Source organism: Amphiura filiformis, chromosome 9 (genome assembly GCF_039555335.1).
Source record: "Amphiura filiformis chromosome 9, Afil_fr2py, whole genome shotgun sequence".
Classification (NCBI taxonomy): domain Eukaryota; kingdom Metazoa; phylum Echinodermata; class Ophiuroidea; order Amphilepidida; family Amphiuridae; genus Amphiura; species Amphiura filiformis.
Genome location: NC_092636.1, coordinates 689,258 through 707,245, shown reverse-complemented (window position 1 = coordinate 707,245; position 17,988 = coordinate 689,258). Strand labels below are relative to the sequence as shown.

The window sequence follows — 17,988 nt, the reverse complement described above, 5'->3', positions numbered from 1 at the left end:
TGTAACGCGGAGGACCACGAGACCTACCTGAGGGGATCCGAGAGGACCCAGATGTCGCTGGCGTATCACGCCAGACAACATCTGAGCTCTTCCGCGAGGTGAGCCTATTAGCGGTGCTAACAGCTAGCCTCAACGAGAGCTCCATGGGCCTAGCCCATAGGGTGTCCACTCAGCGCCGGGGATGGGGCCTGCCACTCCAATCGCTCAACGCGATGGAAAGGCAGGGTCCTTTTTCTCTTTGGATGCTTCTGCGCTACGGTGGAGGACCGTGCAAAGAAGCTACCAACGGAGCACTCTGAAGAGGTCGGAAACTGCCCTTACCATGGGTAGGAGCTCCGACTTCAGCAGGCCGTGCACCACCAACAGTACCCGAGCCCACTACCTCTGCAGCACCCATTTCTGGGAGGCGCAAGGGTAGCACAGGAACAGCTGGCAAGCCCGAAGAAGAGCAAGCGCTCTTCCAAGGGAAGCTAGGCAGAGCATTCCTGGGGGCTCAGCGGTTTTTCCACAGGGGATCTCCCAGTGGGCGACCGCTTATGGCTTTCACCCAGAGGTGGGAAACCATCTCTTTGAGCGCCTGGGTATGGTCAGTGGTGAGTGGGGGTTACAGACTGGCAACCCAGTCTCCCCACATTCGCCTGCACATTTCAGAGGTCCACAGTAGTGCCGTCAGACGGCCCCCAGCGTCCGGGCACTACTGACAGGGATCACACAGCTTCTCACGGCGGGCGATTGTCCCGGTCTACCCACCCGTTCTACGGGGGATCTAGAAGCAATTGGCTCCAAGGAAGACTGGCGACGGGAGCCCCATCCGGAACCGCAGGCCGTTGAACACGTTCTTCAGGCCCAAGAGGTTCAGAATGGGGACTCTCGCCTCGGTGCTAGCCTGCCCCATCAGGGGCATGGGAACAGCATCGCTAGATCTCTCGGACGCCTATCTGCATATGCCAATCGCCTCTCAAGATCGGAGGCATCTGCGCTTCTAGGTACAGGATCAAAATTACCAGTTTTGATACCGGCCATCCGGCCTGTCCATCTCTCCCAGGGTGTTTAACACTCTTGGTCAGAGCGGTGGCAGCGTACCTGAAGCACAGGGGTGTCAACATCAGTTGCTACCTGGACGCTTGGCTCATATACGGACGCACTCCACTGAAGACTACGGGTCTCATGGGGTTGATAGTCCGTGGGTGCGGGACCCTGGATTTTTGATCAGCTCAAAAAAAGTCCAGCGTGGTCCCGACGCAGACACCACTATTTGTAGGGGCCCAGATCACCCTCACGGAGGGGTTCGGCGTGCTCTCACCCGAGCGGGTGATTTAACATGGTGCGGTGTGCCTGACTCTTGGCCGAGTCTCGGCAAAACCCGCTGTGGCATGGATGAAGGTGGTAGGCCTAATGGCCAGTATGGTAGACCTCGTACTGTACTGCCGCTTCTACGTTAGGGCTTACCCAACTACACCTTCTAGCCTGCTTGCAGGCCCAGTCGTCACCAATATCCCTCGCGGTTCCGTTGTCGGAGATCGCGCGGGAGGATCTCTGGTGGTGGACCCATCAGCCCAATTTGACCCAGGGTGTCAGGTTCCTGCACCCCCGGTATGTCACGTAGTGACTACCATGGCGTCAAAACGGGGCTGGGGGGCCACAGCCACGGAGACTCCGTCTCGGGCCTATGGGGGCCATAGAGACAGAGTTTCACATCAACCTCCTCGCTTACGAGGAGGTGATCGTGGAATCACATACCGTTGTCCTGACGGATAACACAACCGTGGTAGCCTACCCCAACAGACAAGGGGACTCCGGGCCACCACGATTGAGCCTGCATGCACGACACCTGATAGGGTGGTGCAAGTTCAGGCAGATTACGATGAGAGCGATACACATCGCTGGCGTCACCAGCATCCTCGCGCACAATCTGTCACGAGGAAGGGTGTCGGGACCAGCAGAATGGTGCCTTGCTCCGCGGTTCGCTCAGACGATCTTCAAGGGTATGTACCACCCCTCGAAAGATCTGTTCGCATCTCATCGCAATCATCCACTGCCGGTGTACTGCTCAAGGGTCGCGGACCCCCAAGCATTCACCGTGGACGCTCTGTCCATAGACTGGGGAGGGATGACAGCTTATGCAGTCCCTCCGATCTCACTACTCATGAGGGTGGTGGCCAAGATCGGGTGGGAAGACTGCATTGTCATTCTGCTAGCGGCAAGGCCGCTGGCACTCCCCGAGGTACCAGATCTACTCCGGATGCCCGGAGCGGAGGTACCAGTCTATCACTAGAGCACCTGCAGCTGCATGGCCCTTACCAGGGAACACGCAGCGGAGGGATACTTTTCATCAGAAGCTGTTTTTCTCATCGCCGGGCTAGACGGAAGTCTACCCTCCGCACGATATAGCCAGAGTCTGGCTCCATACTACGCTTGGTGCAATGAGACAAATAGCTCTCCCGCTAGAGCCTCTGTGCTGCTAGTTCCGGAGTTTCTGACAGAAAAGTTCCAAGCAAGACTTCAGCGGGCCACTGGGGCCAGCTATAAGTCAGCTGTCCTCTCCATTCACCGAGGTTTCGAGACGGGTCGACTATCATAGCCGATGGTTACCTTATTAGTCTACGCCGACGGTATGTTCAACGAGTGTCTACTAAAACGGAAAGTGATCCTCCTAGGGATCCCAACACAGTCTTAGATTACTTTAAGGGTCACCCTTTTGACCTTCCGCCAAAAGCGCCGCTTAAATACGTAACTCTCAAGATGGCTTTCCGGTTTGGCGTTGGCTTCGGGCCGGCGGTGCTGAGTTGCACACGGTCTCGAGGTTAGCTTCCGTGTTCACAAACACTGGAGCGACACTGTTTCGGGCGCTCTGTTCTCGTGACTACTGAACGGGCGCGGTGCATACCGACATTCGTCCCTCTCCAATCCCCAGGGTTGGGCAAGGTTCGCTGAAGCCAAAGATAGGCTGGGGTGTCCGATAAGGCGCTGCAGCACTATTTCTTCCGAACACAAGCCTTGCGAGGGACTCACGACCGCATTCATCACCCTTACAGAGCCTTTCGGTCCAGCCGCTGTCGCAATGGCTGGTCCAGGTGTTGGTGGGGTCCGGGGATCGCGAAGGTTTCGCGTCCCACGACCCACTCGACACGAGCTATCTCATCATCTTGGGTATACCGCTCGGTTGTCCCTTGAGGAGATCTAGCAGGCGGTGTCCCGAAGCCACCTTCGCCTTCTCTACGATACTTCCGCTTACGTTAGTAATCAGAGACGGGCGGAGGTTTACCGGGACATTGTTCGGCGATCATAATACGGTGGTGTACGGGTACCAGGTTTTCAGACTATACAGAATACTCAGCATGGTAAGAACCAGTGTCGCTATTCTTAACCACCAAACTTATTAAGTAAGGAGGTTTATGTCTGTGATCGCGTGGTCTTTTTGTTTCCCGACCGCTGGGGAAAATATTTTCTGACCTCGCGAAAACCATCGCTACCGCTCCCGATCCCTGATCAGATGCTGACCAATCTTGTACCTCCATCCGTCGGTTACTTGCTAGATCGATCTTTCAGATGTTGATGCAAGAAGTATCTTAATCAACATCGAACGGTGAGATCGACCGGTGTACTGAGTCTAGTCCCAAACAAAAATGTTTGGTAGACTCATAACCGTGCGATCTTACCTTTCCGATGTTGATTATCCCGACCCCGCCACCCCTACAAGTTTGGTCCGAGTAGGGGATCCCAAGTCGGATAAGGGATTTATCATATGGTGTGACGTCACCTTTTGGGTGAGTCCACCGGGGATCGGGGTTTTTGTTATTTATTCATTTATGTGGGACAAAATGACTATTGGTTTTTTCCGCATCTCGGGATCGATGCAAGAAGTATCTTAATCAACATCGGAAAGGTAAGATCGCACCGGTTATGAGTCTACCAAACATTTTTGTTTGGGACTATTTTTGATCATGAATGCAATAATTTTGTGATATTAATTGAATGAAATATACAATCACATTTCATTTTAGCATATTCGACCCCGAACATTTTCCAAGGTGAGACAGTAATTATTATAATTATTCAAGAAAAAAAAATCAACACATGTATTGCCTTTCATTTAGGTTTACTCACTTTCATACATTTCAATGGTGACATATTGAATTATTTGTTTTTTAAAACAAAGTAATAAATAAATCAAAATAACTAGCAGTTCATTTTCTGTTCAATTTGATTTTGAAATGTTATGTTCTTTTAAGGGGGTACTACACCCCTCGATAAATTTGTGACTATTTTTGCATTTTTCTCAAAAACTAATTATACACTGATAACAAAAGATATGTATATCATAGGGGCAAGGAATCCAATTACTACACTGGAATTTCAGTGACCCAAGACAAGTTGTTTGTTATTTGTGATAAGAAATGAGGTACGCCTAGGATGTACCTCATTTCCTATCATATAAAATGAACCGCTTATCTTGGTTCACTGCAATTTTAGTGTAGTAACTGGATTCCATGCCCCTATAATATACATAACTTTTGTTACCAGCTGTGTTATTATGTTTTGAGAAAAATGCAAAGATAGTCACAAATTTAACACTGGGGTGTAGTACCCCCTTAATGTTGATGTTATAATAGTTGATCATTTTTGTCAATTCTTTCAATTTGCTTTTCACATGTTTTCAAATTGCATTGTGTGCACAAAATTAATTTTGTTTAATTTAAGGGGGTACTAACACCCTGCCCAATTTTGTGCTTATTTTTGCAGTTTTCTCAAAAATTATAGCGCATTGGTGACAAGTAAGATATGTATATTATAGGGGCAAGGACTACAATTACTGCACTGGAAATGTTTATTTCAACACAGACAACAGTTGTGGGGTTACAGTAAAAAATAAGGGAAAACCACTATTTGATCAATAAATCAATAACTACTTGCCTTGAGTTGCTGAATTTTCGGTGCAGTTATTGTAGTCCTTGCCCCTATAATATACATATCTTACTTGTCACCAATGCACCATAATTTTTGAGAAAAATGCAAAAATAGGCACAAAATTGGCCAGGGGTGTAGTACCCCCTTAATTGATTAATTAATTAATTTAATTTAAAGCATTGTTTCCATGGTGGTGATATACATTTGTTCATTTTTTTACCAGAACATTTTGAACCAGCCAATTGACTGATTTATTAAGTCAAGAATCATGCTATATATAATCACATGAGGTCATAGACATGTGGTTTGATGCCTCGCCTCTTCTATCATGCAAGTGATCGGCATATATCAAGTGGTGAATAGATATATAGAGTTTACACATATGATCACATACATTGTATGATCACACATACGATCACATACGATCACATAATGATCACACATGAGATCACATATGATCACAAATGTTAACACGTTCATAAAACATATGTGACCATCCACCACGAACCCAGTATAAAGTAGCCAGTGCGTATTCAGATATATTGACAAATAAAGCTTACAAAAATCAATAGGAAACAAAGGAATTTCAAGAGCAAACTAGGCTTTTTGAACACCTATTTCTCAAGTGATTATGACAGTGATGTTTTGAAGAGATTTCAACTGTTTAATCTTAGAAATTCAAAATTGCAACTTTACACTGGGTTCGTCGTGGATGGTCACATTTGATCACCCATGTTCACATATATTCAGATATGATCCACATATGATCACATAAATTATGATCACACATGATCATATACGATCACACATATAAATAAATAAATACATTTTGGATTTATAAAGAGGACTCAAAGCGCTGTAATTTCGCTGCAATGGTGAATCATCACAATCAGATCACATCAACTAGGTTGCTGCCGAACGGCGCACATATGATCATACGGCGCACATATGATCATACGTTCATATATGATCACATACCATCACGCATATGATCACATACACGATTACATTTTTATATGTCAAAATCATTTTCAAAGTAAGAGTCCCCATCTACCTTTGAATTGATAATATACCATAGTATATTTTATCCTTCCCCCAGGATGCAGATTTATTGAAAGAGGCACTCAATAAAGAATTCCTTAAGAAATCTGCTGAGAAATCTGTAGGAGTGAGTATGAGTCAATCTATTGTCCAAGCAAAATAATGAAAGCAGTATAAAAGATGGTGCAGGGAGATAGTGGTGATGGGTGGGAATTATGCATGAACATAACTAAGGATACACTCAGTATTGTTAATTCAATTTCCAAGGGTATTTGGTTTCTTTAGAGGTGTAGTAAATATGTGTACACGTGGTGGTGAATTATATGAGGGGAAATAGAGAAGGGGGAACAAGTGATGTGGCACATCACCTTTTAAGACTTCTAACAGTGCAAAAATTGTCAAATTTATTTGCAAAGGTCTCAAATTTTAGTTCTTCAAATATGTCATTTTCAAAAAGGTTATTATTTGGGGGAAGAAAGGTTTTGCTGTTAAAGTTATGATTATTTTATCAAATAATAACATTATTTGCAATGATTCTATGCACACTGTACACAATATGGAACAACAGAAATTTGTTTCCATATCAAAAGTGTTGTAGTTTTTATTCTTGAGTAAAACAGGTACAAATATCGAATATTAATTCTTCAAATTGAGACCCACAGCTCATGTGTGCGACCTGCTTGTATTGATTTAGAACATGATCCTTCTGATGTGCTTGGCTTCTTGAAATTTAAAGTCATTGTGGATCGGTGTCACTTAAAAAAGTTGTAGCTGTGTTGTGTTAAAGTATCACATTTTTCAGCAGATTGTTTTTATAACTTCTTAGGTGTATCAAATTAGGCTATTCCAGTTTAAATCCATACACCCTCTATGAAAGGCATGACCTTAATATCTCACAGGGAGTGTGAATTTCAAATGGGGTTACCTAAATGGGTGATTCCATTAGAGATATATACCCCCTATGTAGGTCATGTCTTCCATAGGGGTTTATGGATTTCATGTGGAATAGTCCCAATTTCAATTTGTACCCACATTACAAAAGATCTCTGACCATGGATGACATTTAAGCCACTTGGTTTTATTGAAAACGAGTGTTGCTTTCAGGATAAATTCATAAATTATAAGAAAGCAATTTCTGATAATTGAGTGTATCCTTAATATTAACAAAACTTGCAAATTTTATTTCAGCTAAAATAAAAAATTGTGATTTTGGACTGGAGCGGAAATATTAGCAGTACAGCCCATTTTTATTTCAGCTACTTATCAATATGCTTTAACTTGTGTATAGCACTAAACCCAGAAACGCTCTTTGTTGTATCTAGGTCACCCAGTTACTTATTGAAAATGTGCAAAATAGATCTAGGCTTATATGTAGTTAGGATGCGATGTTAACAAGCAAATTATGTACTGGGACTACTAATAAGGTCTAATGAAATTGGATTTCTGTCAGAGAAATGAATGCTGGAGGTGTTGACGTGGGTTTGGTGAAAATTAATTTTTGCACATGTCTGTATTCTGCTATAGAACATAACACAAAAAACAGTAACTCAATTATAATGTAATCATTTTTTTAAAATCAAAGCGATGATATGTTTGAATTGCATATCTCATAAATCATAAATCCTGTTGTTATTTGGTTGAAAGTCTTTCTGCTCTAAACTTACAAATGTTTGTCATTTTGAGGACACTTGAGAGAGCTACAATTTAAAAAAAAAGTTCACACACATATGATCCCTTCATGTGACTGTCAAATATATAGCATACATTTTTCGAAAGGAAAAGAGTTGATTGATATAAATTATAAACAGTAGATTTGGTGTAATAACTGGCGAGTTGAGGTGGTTACCACTGACCTTCACGTTTGTCAGCATTGCCAAGGTAGATTAGTAGAGTCCAATGGAAAATTGACTATTACACTTGCTCAGAGTGCAGTAGTTTTCTGCAGCTGCTGTTAAAAATAGCAAAAATGCTCAATAATCAAACAAGAATCTTTGTATAATTTATATAAAAATCGCCTTGGTCAGTATCAAACTCATTTTGCTTGAGTATAATAAGCATGATACAGAAAGTAGTGATCAAATCAGACTTTCAATATAGGTTGATGCTTTCCATTAAACCTGCATGTACACTCTTGTAGAGTGTAATGATTTAGGTAGTTGATGATTTATCTCTGTGCATATTTATTTTGTCACACTAAATGGATTGAGTGTGACAGAAAGAGAGAAAGAGTGTAGACAAAATACATGATATACTCTGTTGCTGCCTTGTTACCCCATTTGTTATTTCTTAAAATCAATATTGTTAGAGACCATATCACGGCCCCAAGGAAGAACAACTTTTGTTGAATTGGGCTTTCTGTGTTGAAATAAAGTCTAATATAGATCGCAAAAGTTCGGAAAACTAGGTGCAGTGAGCGGTATTTATTCAGTAAGCTATGGAGTCAAAATAGCGGACAAGAAATGTCATGAATCACAGTACCCTTTTGAGCGAAAATACAGCTTATAGCCAATGTCAACATGTGGTCATCAGGTTACGTATTGAACTAACACCATTTGGCACTTTACGATATGACATTAATGGAAAGAAAAGTGCACTTGTTCGTCATATTTTGGTACTTTAGATTTGGAAAAATTGATTTGTGGTAACATAAACAGCAATCTCTTACACAAGACATACCCAGCGCTCGATTGTGTCTTTCGATTAGTTTTCTTTGTTTAAGCGTTGATGACCGGGAATTATAAACTGGGTCATCCATATCCATATGGCAGATGTGTTCGAAAACTTTGACTTGAAAAGGTGTCATAGTGTTATTTTATATTTTAGTTTTCATTTTTTTTTGGAAAAATTGTTAATATGTGGTTAATTTGTGAAAATAAGGGACAAAAACAAGTGTTTTTTATATGCTGTAACAATTGAGCCCAAAGACTAATTGCAGGTTATATATTTTAATTTTTGGAAAACACATTTTCAAATCAGATCAAAGCTTATTGTTCCAAGTCTTTGAATTTTGTGACTGCAATTGTAAGAAAAATGCAAAATTGTACAGTTTTGGTTCTTTTCCCCTCAAATTAGTGAAATGTTCAAATTTAAAAATTGACTTTTATTGCCAGTCTGTACCAACTAAAGGATTAGGATTTAGTTTCATTTCGCAAAACTTTTTAATCCAAAATCTTAATTAGTAATTCTAAATTACAATATTAACAAAACAAGTACACATGGCAGCTTTGTATATGTCGCATTTTGTTGATGAACTCTTCAGATAAATCCCGTCCATTTACATCATTGCAAAATTGCTACAAAATCAATATATAGTGGCAGGAAATATGAGCCATCAATCTTGAATTATACAAAGGTCATTGGATGAGGTGGTTAACATGCATTTCATCAGGGGTGTGATTCTTCAAGATTTTCTTGATTTCAAGATTTTTTGTGGCCAAATTTACCAGATTGTGTTGATTTTCAGTCCATTTTGGGGTATTTTAGTCCAGTTTCACACTGTTCTTCAGGATTTTCTACTACTTTTAGCCTATTTCACAAGCATTGAATCACACCCCTGATTTCATATGACAGGGGTTTCTAATAGGGGTTTCTATGCCCACCCCCACAAAAAAACCCAATACCCAGCAATCGCAATTAATGATTTTTTGTTGTCCTCGTCCATGACTAATCTCTCAACACATTGTCATGTTGGATAATTGAGTTCTAAGAAGAGCACTTTAGATAACACAATAGTAATAAATTCCCCTATACTCTGCGTGCAAAATGACCTATTTTACAAAATGACCCCGTTTTTCAAAGTAACATGTTAAAGACAAACAATCAAACTGGTAAACAAATATATTGGTGACCATTTATTTTTTGAATTACTGACTGCAAAAACTATAAAGTTTGTTCTCCTCATTTTCAGAATAGCAGCACTCATGATTTAACAAAGCAGCAGACAGCTTGAGAAACATGTTAAAAATCTGAATAAAAAAAACCCAGAATCTTCCTCAGTCTTGTGCAGGTGCCTAGATTCAAGCCTATATTTAATACCTGGTACAATACGTTTCACAACATTTGTCAAATATGTTTGGTTTTTAATGTTGATTTATAGGTCAGAGTATCAGAATGTAAAAACACTGCTGATTGGGATGGTAGGCCATATTGGAACATTATTTGGCAATGTGAAATCTTTGTGTCTCACCTTAACAGGCTCACCTTAAATTCTTTACAAGGGTGATGAGTTGCTCTCTTTAATGTGGGTGACAAATAATGGAATTGTGTAAATGACTTACGGAACCTCCACATATATATAGTTCTCATAACATGAACCCTTTAAAATTAGAAAGAGATAGAATCTTACGTAGGTATGTTCATAAAATTTTGAAGTTCAATATTTTAGCTGAAAGTTCTTTCATTTGAATGAGAATCAAATTACCTAAACAATAAGGGGTCAATCATGTTTCTAGTGCATATACTTTTGAAGTTACAGACAAAAATAGTGTCACCAAATTGTCCAAAATTGTGTGTGTGAAATTGTGACATCAGGCACATGTACAATGTACACTACTGTATGTGACCCCAGATGACCTCCTATTCTTTACTGTAAGAAAACTGTTTTGGATGGTCTTGATTTACACACAAATTGCTTTTGAGCTAAATCGAGTGTCGACTTGGTGGAACATGGATTGCACTATGTGATAGTTTATGAATCCATTATTATCCCAGTACCAACATAAGTCAACATCACTTAGGTTTTGGTTGTCCAAATTAATTGTTAGTAATTTTTTCCATTGACCCCCACAGTAAAGCCATTTTTGGACCGTACAGGCACATTCCACTTCCCTATGGACGAATAGCGCCACCTATAGTGTGAGATGTGAGCCTGGCTATCTTACATGATCACACAATTTATTTTGGATGTATTGCAAACATTTATGAACAGGTCTTGTATGAGGTCAAAGGTTGCAAGGTTGCGACCCTGGTGCAGACTTGCTCTTACTGACAAATTACATGTTTGGAAGTAAAACTTTTCAAACATAATGATTGGAAATGAAATGATTTAAAATCAAAGTTGCCTTTGAAGGGTCAAAAGACAAAACATAATATAGAAACACACACACACACCCACAACAACATAAAAACTATAAAAAAACTTTCATGAATAATAAGTGGCTTTTATTTGATCAAATAACATTTCCAGTAAAAGTGACCCAAGTGAGCCCCAGGGAAGTGAGCCAACACAAGTGAGCTATCCCTTGTGTCCTCAGCAATGTATCACTAACCTTAACCATGATCAAAATGTTAAAGTGCCTTGGAAGGAGGTTCATTGCATGCCACATATTTTTAACTTACATGTGACCATGATTTTCTGAATTGTTTGATGAAGTCCTTTTAATTGGGAGCACTAATTGTTACTTATAAATAATAATAATAATACCGGTTAATTATTAACAAAACAGCTTTGATTGTTAATATAACAAGTGGTATATACTAATAACTGATGTTGCATAATTTGCTTCTTTCTTGGATCTTTAACTGGTTATATGTTTGAAATAACGAGCTTTGAATAATGTAGAATGGATAATTAATGCAGAAATGAGTTTGTATTTGCACATGCTTAACTTTATTCTGTATTGTTGCAATGTTACATCAATTTTCAAATTTTCTAAATTCTCTTTATGGCATTTGCATGTAACAACTTTATCTGATTATAGATGTGATGTAATTTGCAAACCAAAGTTCACATATTTTTATGAAATATTGTAGTTGGATTTGACCGAATCTAACCGTATAATTTATTTTGCTGTTACAGCATTACTTCTTTTCTCACATAAAAGTGGCAAAGGTGTTTCCATGGTAAGGGGACATTGGGAACTTTGCTAAAGATATAGAACAATTTTGGTTCATAAATCAAGAAATTTGAGCTATTTTTATAGTTTTCGTCAGTAACAAACTTCATCATTCAGAGATGTTTTCCTTTTGCATTAATCAAGTCACTGTACCATCTACTCATAGGACTCGCCAGGACCTAGCCGCAGTGACTCCCCTGTTCCCATCACCAGTACTCCATCTTCAATAGCAACCAGCCCGTCCAGTCTGACCGACAATCATAACTCCAACAACACCACCAAGCCGCCAAGACCGCTGCGAATGTCTACTGAGGTATCCCCATCCATGGGTCATGGAAGTCCACCTGTGACAAGACCAAGGAGTAAAACCTTGGGAGATCTTCCATCTCCACGGGAAGGACCAGTGGTAGACCAAATATTCAAGACACCAATTAGAAGGCCGGATGTTGGACCAAAACACAAACCCTTGGCTAGGTGAGATATTTATGTAATTTTACGGGAGCACGGTGGCCTAGCGGAACGGGCACTGACTCATAATCGGAAGGTTGCGGGTTCGAGCCCCGGTGACGCCATCGTGTTGTGCCCTTGAGTAAGGCACTTTATCTCGATTACTCCTCTCCACCCAGGTGTTGAAATGGGTACCGGCATTCTGAAATGCTGGGAAGGTAACAGACTCGCTGTAGAGGAGGTGTAGCGATCCCCCTATAGTAGGCATGTTCACAAAAATTTCAACTTTGTTTGATTATTACATAACTACTATATTTGGAAAGATATTGAAATTCCTTTTAAAATGAGGGGTCAACCACCCTCCCAGGGTTAAAAATAGCTGAGTTATCTTAAATTTAGTGTCGTGGAATAGCCCTATACTTTAACACAGGCTTCGTATTAAAAAATGTGCACATATTATGGCAAATTTAAGCCCTTATGAAGTTATGGGTGTTTTTACAACTTATTGGACCTAATTATTACTTAAATATCACTTATAATTGGTTCAAAACAGGTTATATATAATAATAGCTACCATGTTCATTAGATTGACTGTGACAATCAAAGCTCTAGATGTCCAGATGCGTACCACGCCCATTTATGCCACACCCATTTTGGCTGGAAGTGTCAACAATTGAGTCATTTTAACATAAATTTTGGTCATTAAATCCCATTTTAAACCAAATATACTGATAAATATTGACAAATATAGACAAATACACACAAACAATTGTCATTCAATTTATTTCAGTAGATTTCAGTGCAATATTTACCTCAAAAACACGTTTTTAAGGCAAATATATGTATTTTATTGGTATAAAGGTCATTTAGCACCCAAAACGCCATTATTTTCCGCCCAAAATGTACAATAAGGGACATAATACTCACATAAAATTGAGTGTAATTTATCAAAATGATCATTTGTTGAGGAAAAAAGTACATATTTAATGGAACTATATGACAAAGAGGTATTTGCTTGTGATAATTTGATATTTTTAGGAGTCGGAGGGTCTCATTTTGTATAAATACTAATTTGGCACCCAAAAAGCACCCAATCTCAAGGAAAAACACCCAAATTTCTGAAATTTTCCGCCCAAAATCCCGTTAAAATGCGTAGAATGCGCATTAAAATGACTTTTCCCCCATTTTTTTTTTCTGTCAGAATTTTATGGGAGATACCACAAACCTTTTAACCTGGTTTTTACCTTCAAATAACATTTAATTTAGTATAAATACTGCTTAATCATTTCCATGTTGCCATGTGTCACTTATTATTTAACACAATAATACAGATGCAGTATCATTTTACCATGTACTTTCTATGAAAATCACTGTCGATTCCATTCCTTTTTCCTCCTGGAACTTTATGTGAGAAGCAAGATGGCTTTTAACCTTGTTTATATCTTAAAAAGCATTTAATTTACTTTAACTAAGTTCCATGTTGCCATGTGTCACAGAGGCTTCACAGTATACAGGCGCATAATTAAATGTTGCAATTCGTTAACTTCAGCATCATGCCATTTCACGAAGAGATCCTGGGATTGGAAGGGGAAAAAGAGATACCTTATACAAGTTATACATATTATGTAATAATGTAATTCTTTATTATATAAACTGGAAATGCACTTAATTATCATTTACAATAACATGTAGAGAACTCTTAATTAAATTGTAACAATGAAATATTACATACCTCTTGGAGTCTACAATCATCATCAAGGGGAGGGGAGGGGACAGGCAGGCAGGCAAGTGTCAGGTGCTGTATGCAAACTGAAATGGTAAGTTGGTACAAAAAAGTTACTGCTTTATTTCTTCTTCAATAAGATGTGATTAATATAGATAACAAATGATAAATGAAATATTACATACCTCTTGGAGTCTACAATCATCATCAAGGGGGAGGGAGGAACAGGCAGGCAGGCAAGTGTCAGGTGCTATATGCAAACTGAAATGGTAAGTTGGTACAAAAAAGTTACTGCTTTATTTCTTCTTCAATAAGATGTGATTAATATAGATAACAAATGAAAAATGAAATATTACATACCTCTAATAAATAAATAAAGATGTACCGTAAATAAATTATTAAGTTAAGGAATCTAGTAACAAAATAATATATATAAAATACATTACAAAATAAATTTGTTGGAAAATAATTAAATGAATAAATTAATTTTATAAAATTAAACTGCAAACAAACAGTCCTTTCATCAAATTTATAAGTATAAAACTGAAATTAAAAATCACAAAATAGTATAAATCACAAAATAAATTTGTTGGAAAATAAATAAATAAAACTAATATATGCAAACAAAAAGTCCTTTCATCAATATCACAAAATAATATAAATCACAAAATAAATATGTTGGAAAATATTTAAATAAATAAATAAACATACTGATCTGCAAATAGACCTGGCTTTCATCAGTCTATAAATAAAATGAGATTAAAAATAATAGGCAGGGTTGTTGTAGCCGCTACCGGTCGGGGGTAGCTAGCACGGACCGGCGGCGACTCGCTAAAAAAAAAAAAAAAAAAAAAAAAAAAAAAAAAAAAATTTTAAAAAAAATTTAAAAAAATTTAAATTAATTATAAAAGAGTAAAAACCAAAAAAAATTTTGGGCATACCCCTATCCCATTCCCCGATCCCTCATGTTCGCTAAAAAGATTGTGCCCCGAGCCAGAAATTTGATAGTAAAATAATCTGGCATTCAACTGGTCTACTCTAGCTACAACCCTGAGAATAGGCCTAAAACTAAAAAAATCCTCCAGAACCAAATATCATGAAAAAATAATAAATCTATCAGTCAGAAAATTGCAAGAATAAATAAATATCATATAAAAAATAAAATAATCAAAATAATCATGGATCAAATTTTTTTTTTAAGTGGGAAAGAAAAGCAATCTAATTAAACGCCCAACTAACACCCCCTGAATGCTGGTTCAGATTTGATGCGCATGCGTGTTGCATTGTAATTTCCCAGGCAAGCCATTCACGTTGCCAGTTATTCAGGTCAACGCTGAAAGCATACACACATGCAATATAGCACCCAAGCCTCATGATTTTGTTATTTACGTTTTGCACTACGTCCATACCGCACATGTTTTCGCACTGATCGCACTCACTAACAAACAACCAATATCGATTTTCAAGTTCAGAAAACATCAAAGCAAGTGCATGTTTAAAAAAATTTCTGCTACAAGTGACTTAAATGAATGTTTTAATGAATTTAGAATGGCGAAATCAAGCTGTATCATCGAAGTTTCGGCCGTGCATTAACGTGTACCAATGCCGCCGAATTTTGATTTTTACACGCAAGTTATAACCAAAACGTGAGTATTTATACCTCATTCGATTACTACTTTACTACAAACAAGCATCGGATACGAAATTTATGATGAAATAAATGACTTACCTTGAATTTATTCACAAGCAATTTTCCCACGGCGATCGGAAATGTGACTCGTTGAAAAGTTTGTCGACCCTTCATGCTCACTTCACGAAAGCGGCAGTGAGCCCTCTAACGTTCGAGATGCGATCGTGTCTACCTATAGCAACATTACATGGAGGAGTCTGGCCCAATCGCCAATGAAAGAGAGTTGGGCACTCCGATCACTGTCTATACAGGATCGTCTCCTTTACCTTATGTATACTTAAGGTTTTAAAAAAGGATTTTTGAGAGGTGATCAAGATCAAACCCAGTCTTGATCTTAGACCATGGTCTAATTCTAAGGTGTAGATGTATACTCATAAAAATTGAATGGCCATTGGCAAATGCTCAAAAATCCCCTTGGAACTGTATGGCCAGTTTGAACATCAGAAGAAAAAATCATGAGAAAATGAAACAACAGAACATGTCCAAGTTGAAAAGGTTCAAGTCTTCCAGAAAATGAATGATTAGAATTTTGATTAAAATTCAGTTCCAGGTTATAGCTTTTGTAGTAAACTGAAAATGTTAAGGTAAAAATGAATTGTTATTTTAAATCCAGTACTATTTGTGTAGTATACTTTGAATGTTCAAGTGAATTCTGTGATTGTACCCAAATTTACATTCCAACGATTCTATGTTTTGCTGAATCATCAGTTTTGCTAGGTACCTTTCTGAAATTTCAGTACCAAATCAATTCCTTGAAATTCCATATCTTTTGGTATCCATCTATTCACCCTTCTTGTTGTTTTCTCACAATACAGGGCCATGAGTTTTGATGAGAGGTCACCTCGTTCACCCAGGACTCCTTTTATGACACCATCTCGCAGGTCGTCATGGAGACAAGCAATTTTTCAGCGAGTCGTCACCCCGATGGCTGAATCCAAACCAGTTCCAGGTAAGAATTTATGAAATTGTGAAGTATCCTTTACTGTGGCAATCCCGCCTTGCCCATTATTTAATATTTTAACTGCCGAGAACAAATTATATGAAGATAAAGGATATCACAACACACATATTCCCCTGGCTGAAGTAAAAAATGAGATAATACAATAGTGTAGATGATGTGGGTTCCTTTTGGTTAGGTTTTTGGATTTTGGTTAGGTTTTATTTCTTTTCCTTGTATTAAGGTTATTAATTATTTTAAATTGTTGTGATTTGGTAGTTCACAGCATCTTACGAATGGTAGTGAGCTTTGGCAAAAATTGCATTGCTCAATTCATAGCGAGCGTGTAGAAGAATTAAAATATCACAGATATACTTTTATAGCTGCTGCGGTTCTTGAGTTACGTTGTGAAGAGGGCTGAAACAACAACACTTTTGTAAAACGTACATAACTAATTAACAACTATAAATTAAGCAAGTTTGCAGAGTATACGATTTGTAGAATGAACTGTTGCAAAACATCAAGGTGTTAATTTTCAATAATATATTGATCTAGATAATGAAAATCGATTTTTAGGTTGCTTCGACCAACAATACCTCGTCTACCCTTAACTCGCACATTTATCCTATAGTGATTCAAGTATTGTGTAAGTTAATTTTAATAGGTATCATACAATTTGAAGGTCTATTCACGTCAATTCTGTTGACTTCCAGGTTGTTTCACCAAGAATGTAAAACATGAAGATTAAAGCCATATTATAACATTTCTGTAAAAATAGATTAGTATTTATTTTCCATAAAATGTTATCTTTTACTGTCAGATAATGTCCCCTTTTAATTTTGAGCCGAACAAGTGAGGTAAAGCATAGAAAATTGGAATTTACTACTAGCGCCTATGCATGTTACTTCCGCGGTTGTAATATGGTACGATCCTCGGGGTGTGTGTGTATGTGTATCCCGCACGCCGTGTACGTACTGTGCATACGTCTTCGATTAATATTTCCATCGTAATAATAAAACGCCGGTTCCATCGTTTTATTCAAAATCTCGGATTTTAACAAAACTACAGCACCTAAAGTCTTGATTTTTGCAGAGTGTATCTTTATTGACTAAAGTACATTACAATCGTGTAAAAACCAGAATTAAAAAATTTTTTGAGGGTGTTCTCCTCAGCAAATGTTATAATATGGCTTTAAGTTTACTTGAATATGTTTCAATCACCAGGCATTGTTGAAGAGGAAGAGGAAGGAGTATTTCCAAACCAATTAGAAGGAAGTTCCAAGGGAGTTTTGACCCCTCCTCGCTTCACATCGAAAAACTCCATACGTGCAATGTGGAGGAAAGCCATCATGGAGCAGATTCTACTGATACGAATGGAGAGGGAAAACATTAATCTAAAAGGTAGGTTT

General features: G+C 38.6%; 1 protein-coding gene and 1 long non-coding RNA gene across 3 annotated transcripts in view; one reads left to right on the top strand and one right to left on the bottom strand.

Moving 5' to 3' along the window:
- The window catches only part of LOC140160496 (TBC1 domain family member 1-like), a 110,188-nt gene that overhangs the window by 79,057 nt on the left and 13,143 nt on the right, over positions 1-17,988 (top strand). The window contains 4 exon segments of the mRNA XM_072183730.1: positions 6,008-6,076; positions 11,950-12,257; positions 16,459-16,592; positions 17,804-17,980. Of these exon segments, the coding sequence (XP_072039831.1) occupies positions 6,008-6,076; positions 11,950-12,257; positions 16,459-16,592; positions 17,804-17,980 (688 nt within the window).
- On the bottom strand, positions 12,768-15,817 carry LOC140160499 (uncharacterized). Of its 2 annotated transcripts, XR_011859986.1 has the most exons (4): positions 15,683-15,817; positions 14,139-14,214; positions 13,963-14,039; positions 12,768-13,804 (listed from the first exon to the last, which is right to left on the bottom strand). It is a non-coding gene; the product is annotated as an uncharacterized lncRNA (long non-coding RNA). The 2 variants fall into 2 exon arrangements; XR_011859985.1 differs by lacking the exon at positions 15,683-15,817 and having other exon boundaries at positions 14,139-14,435.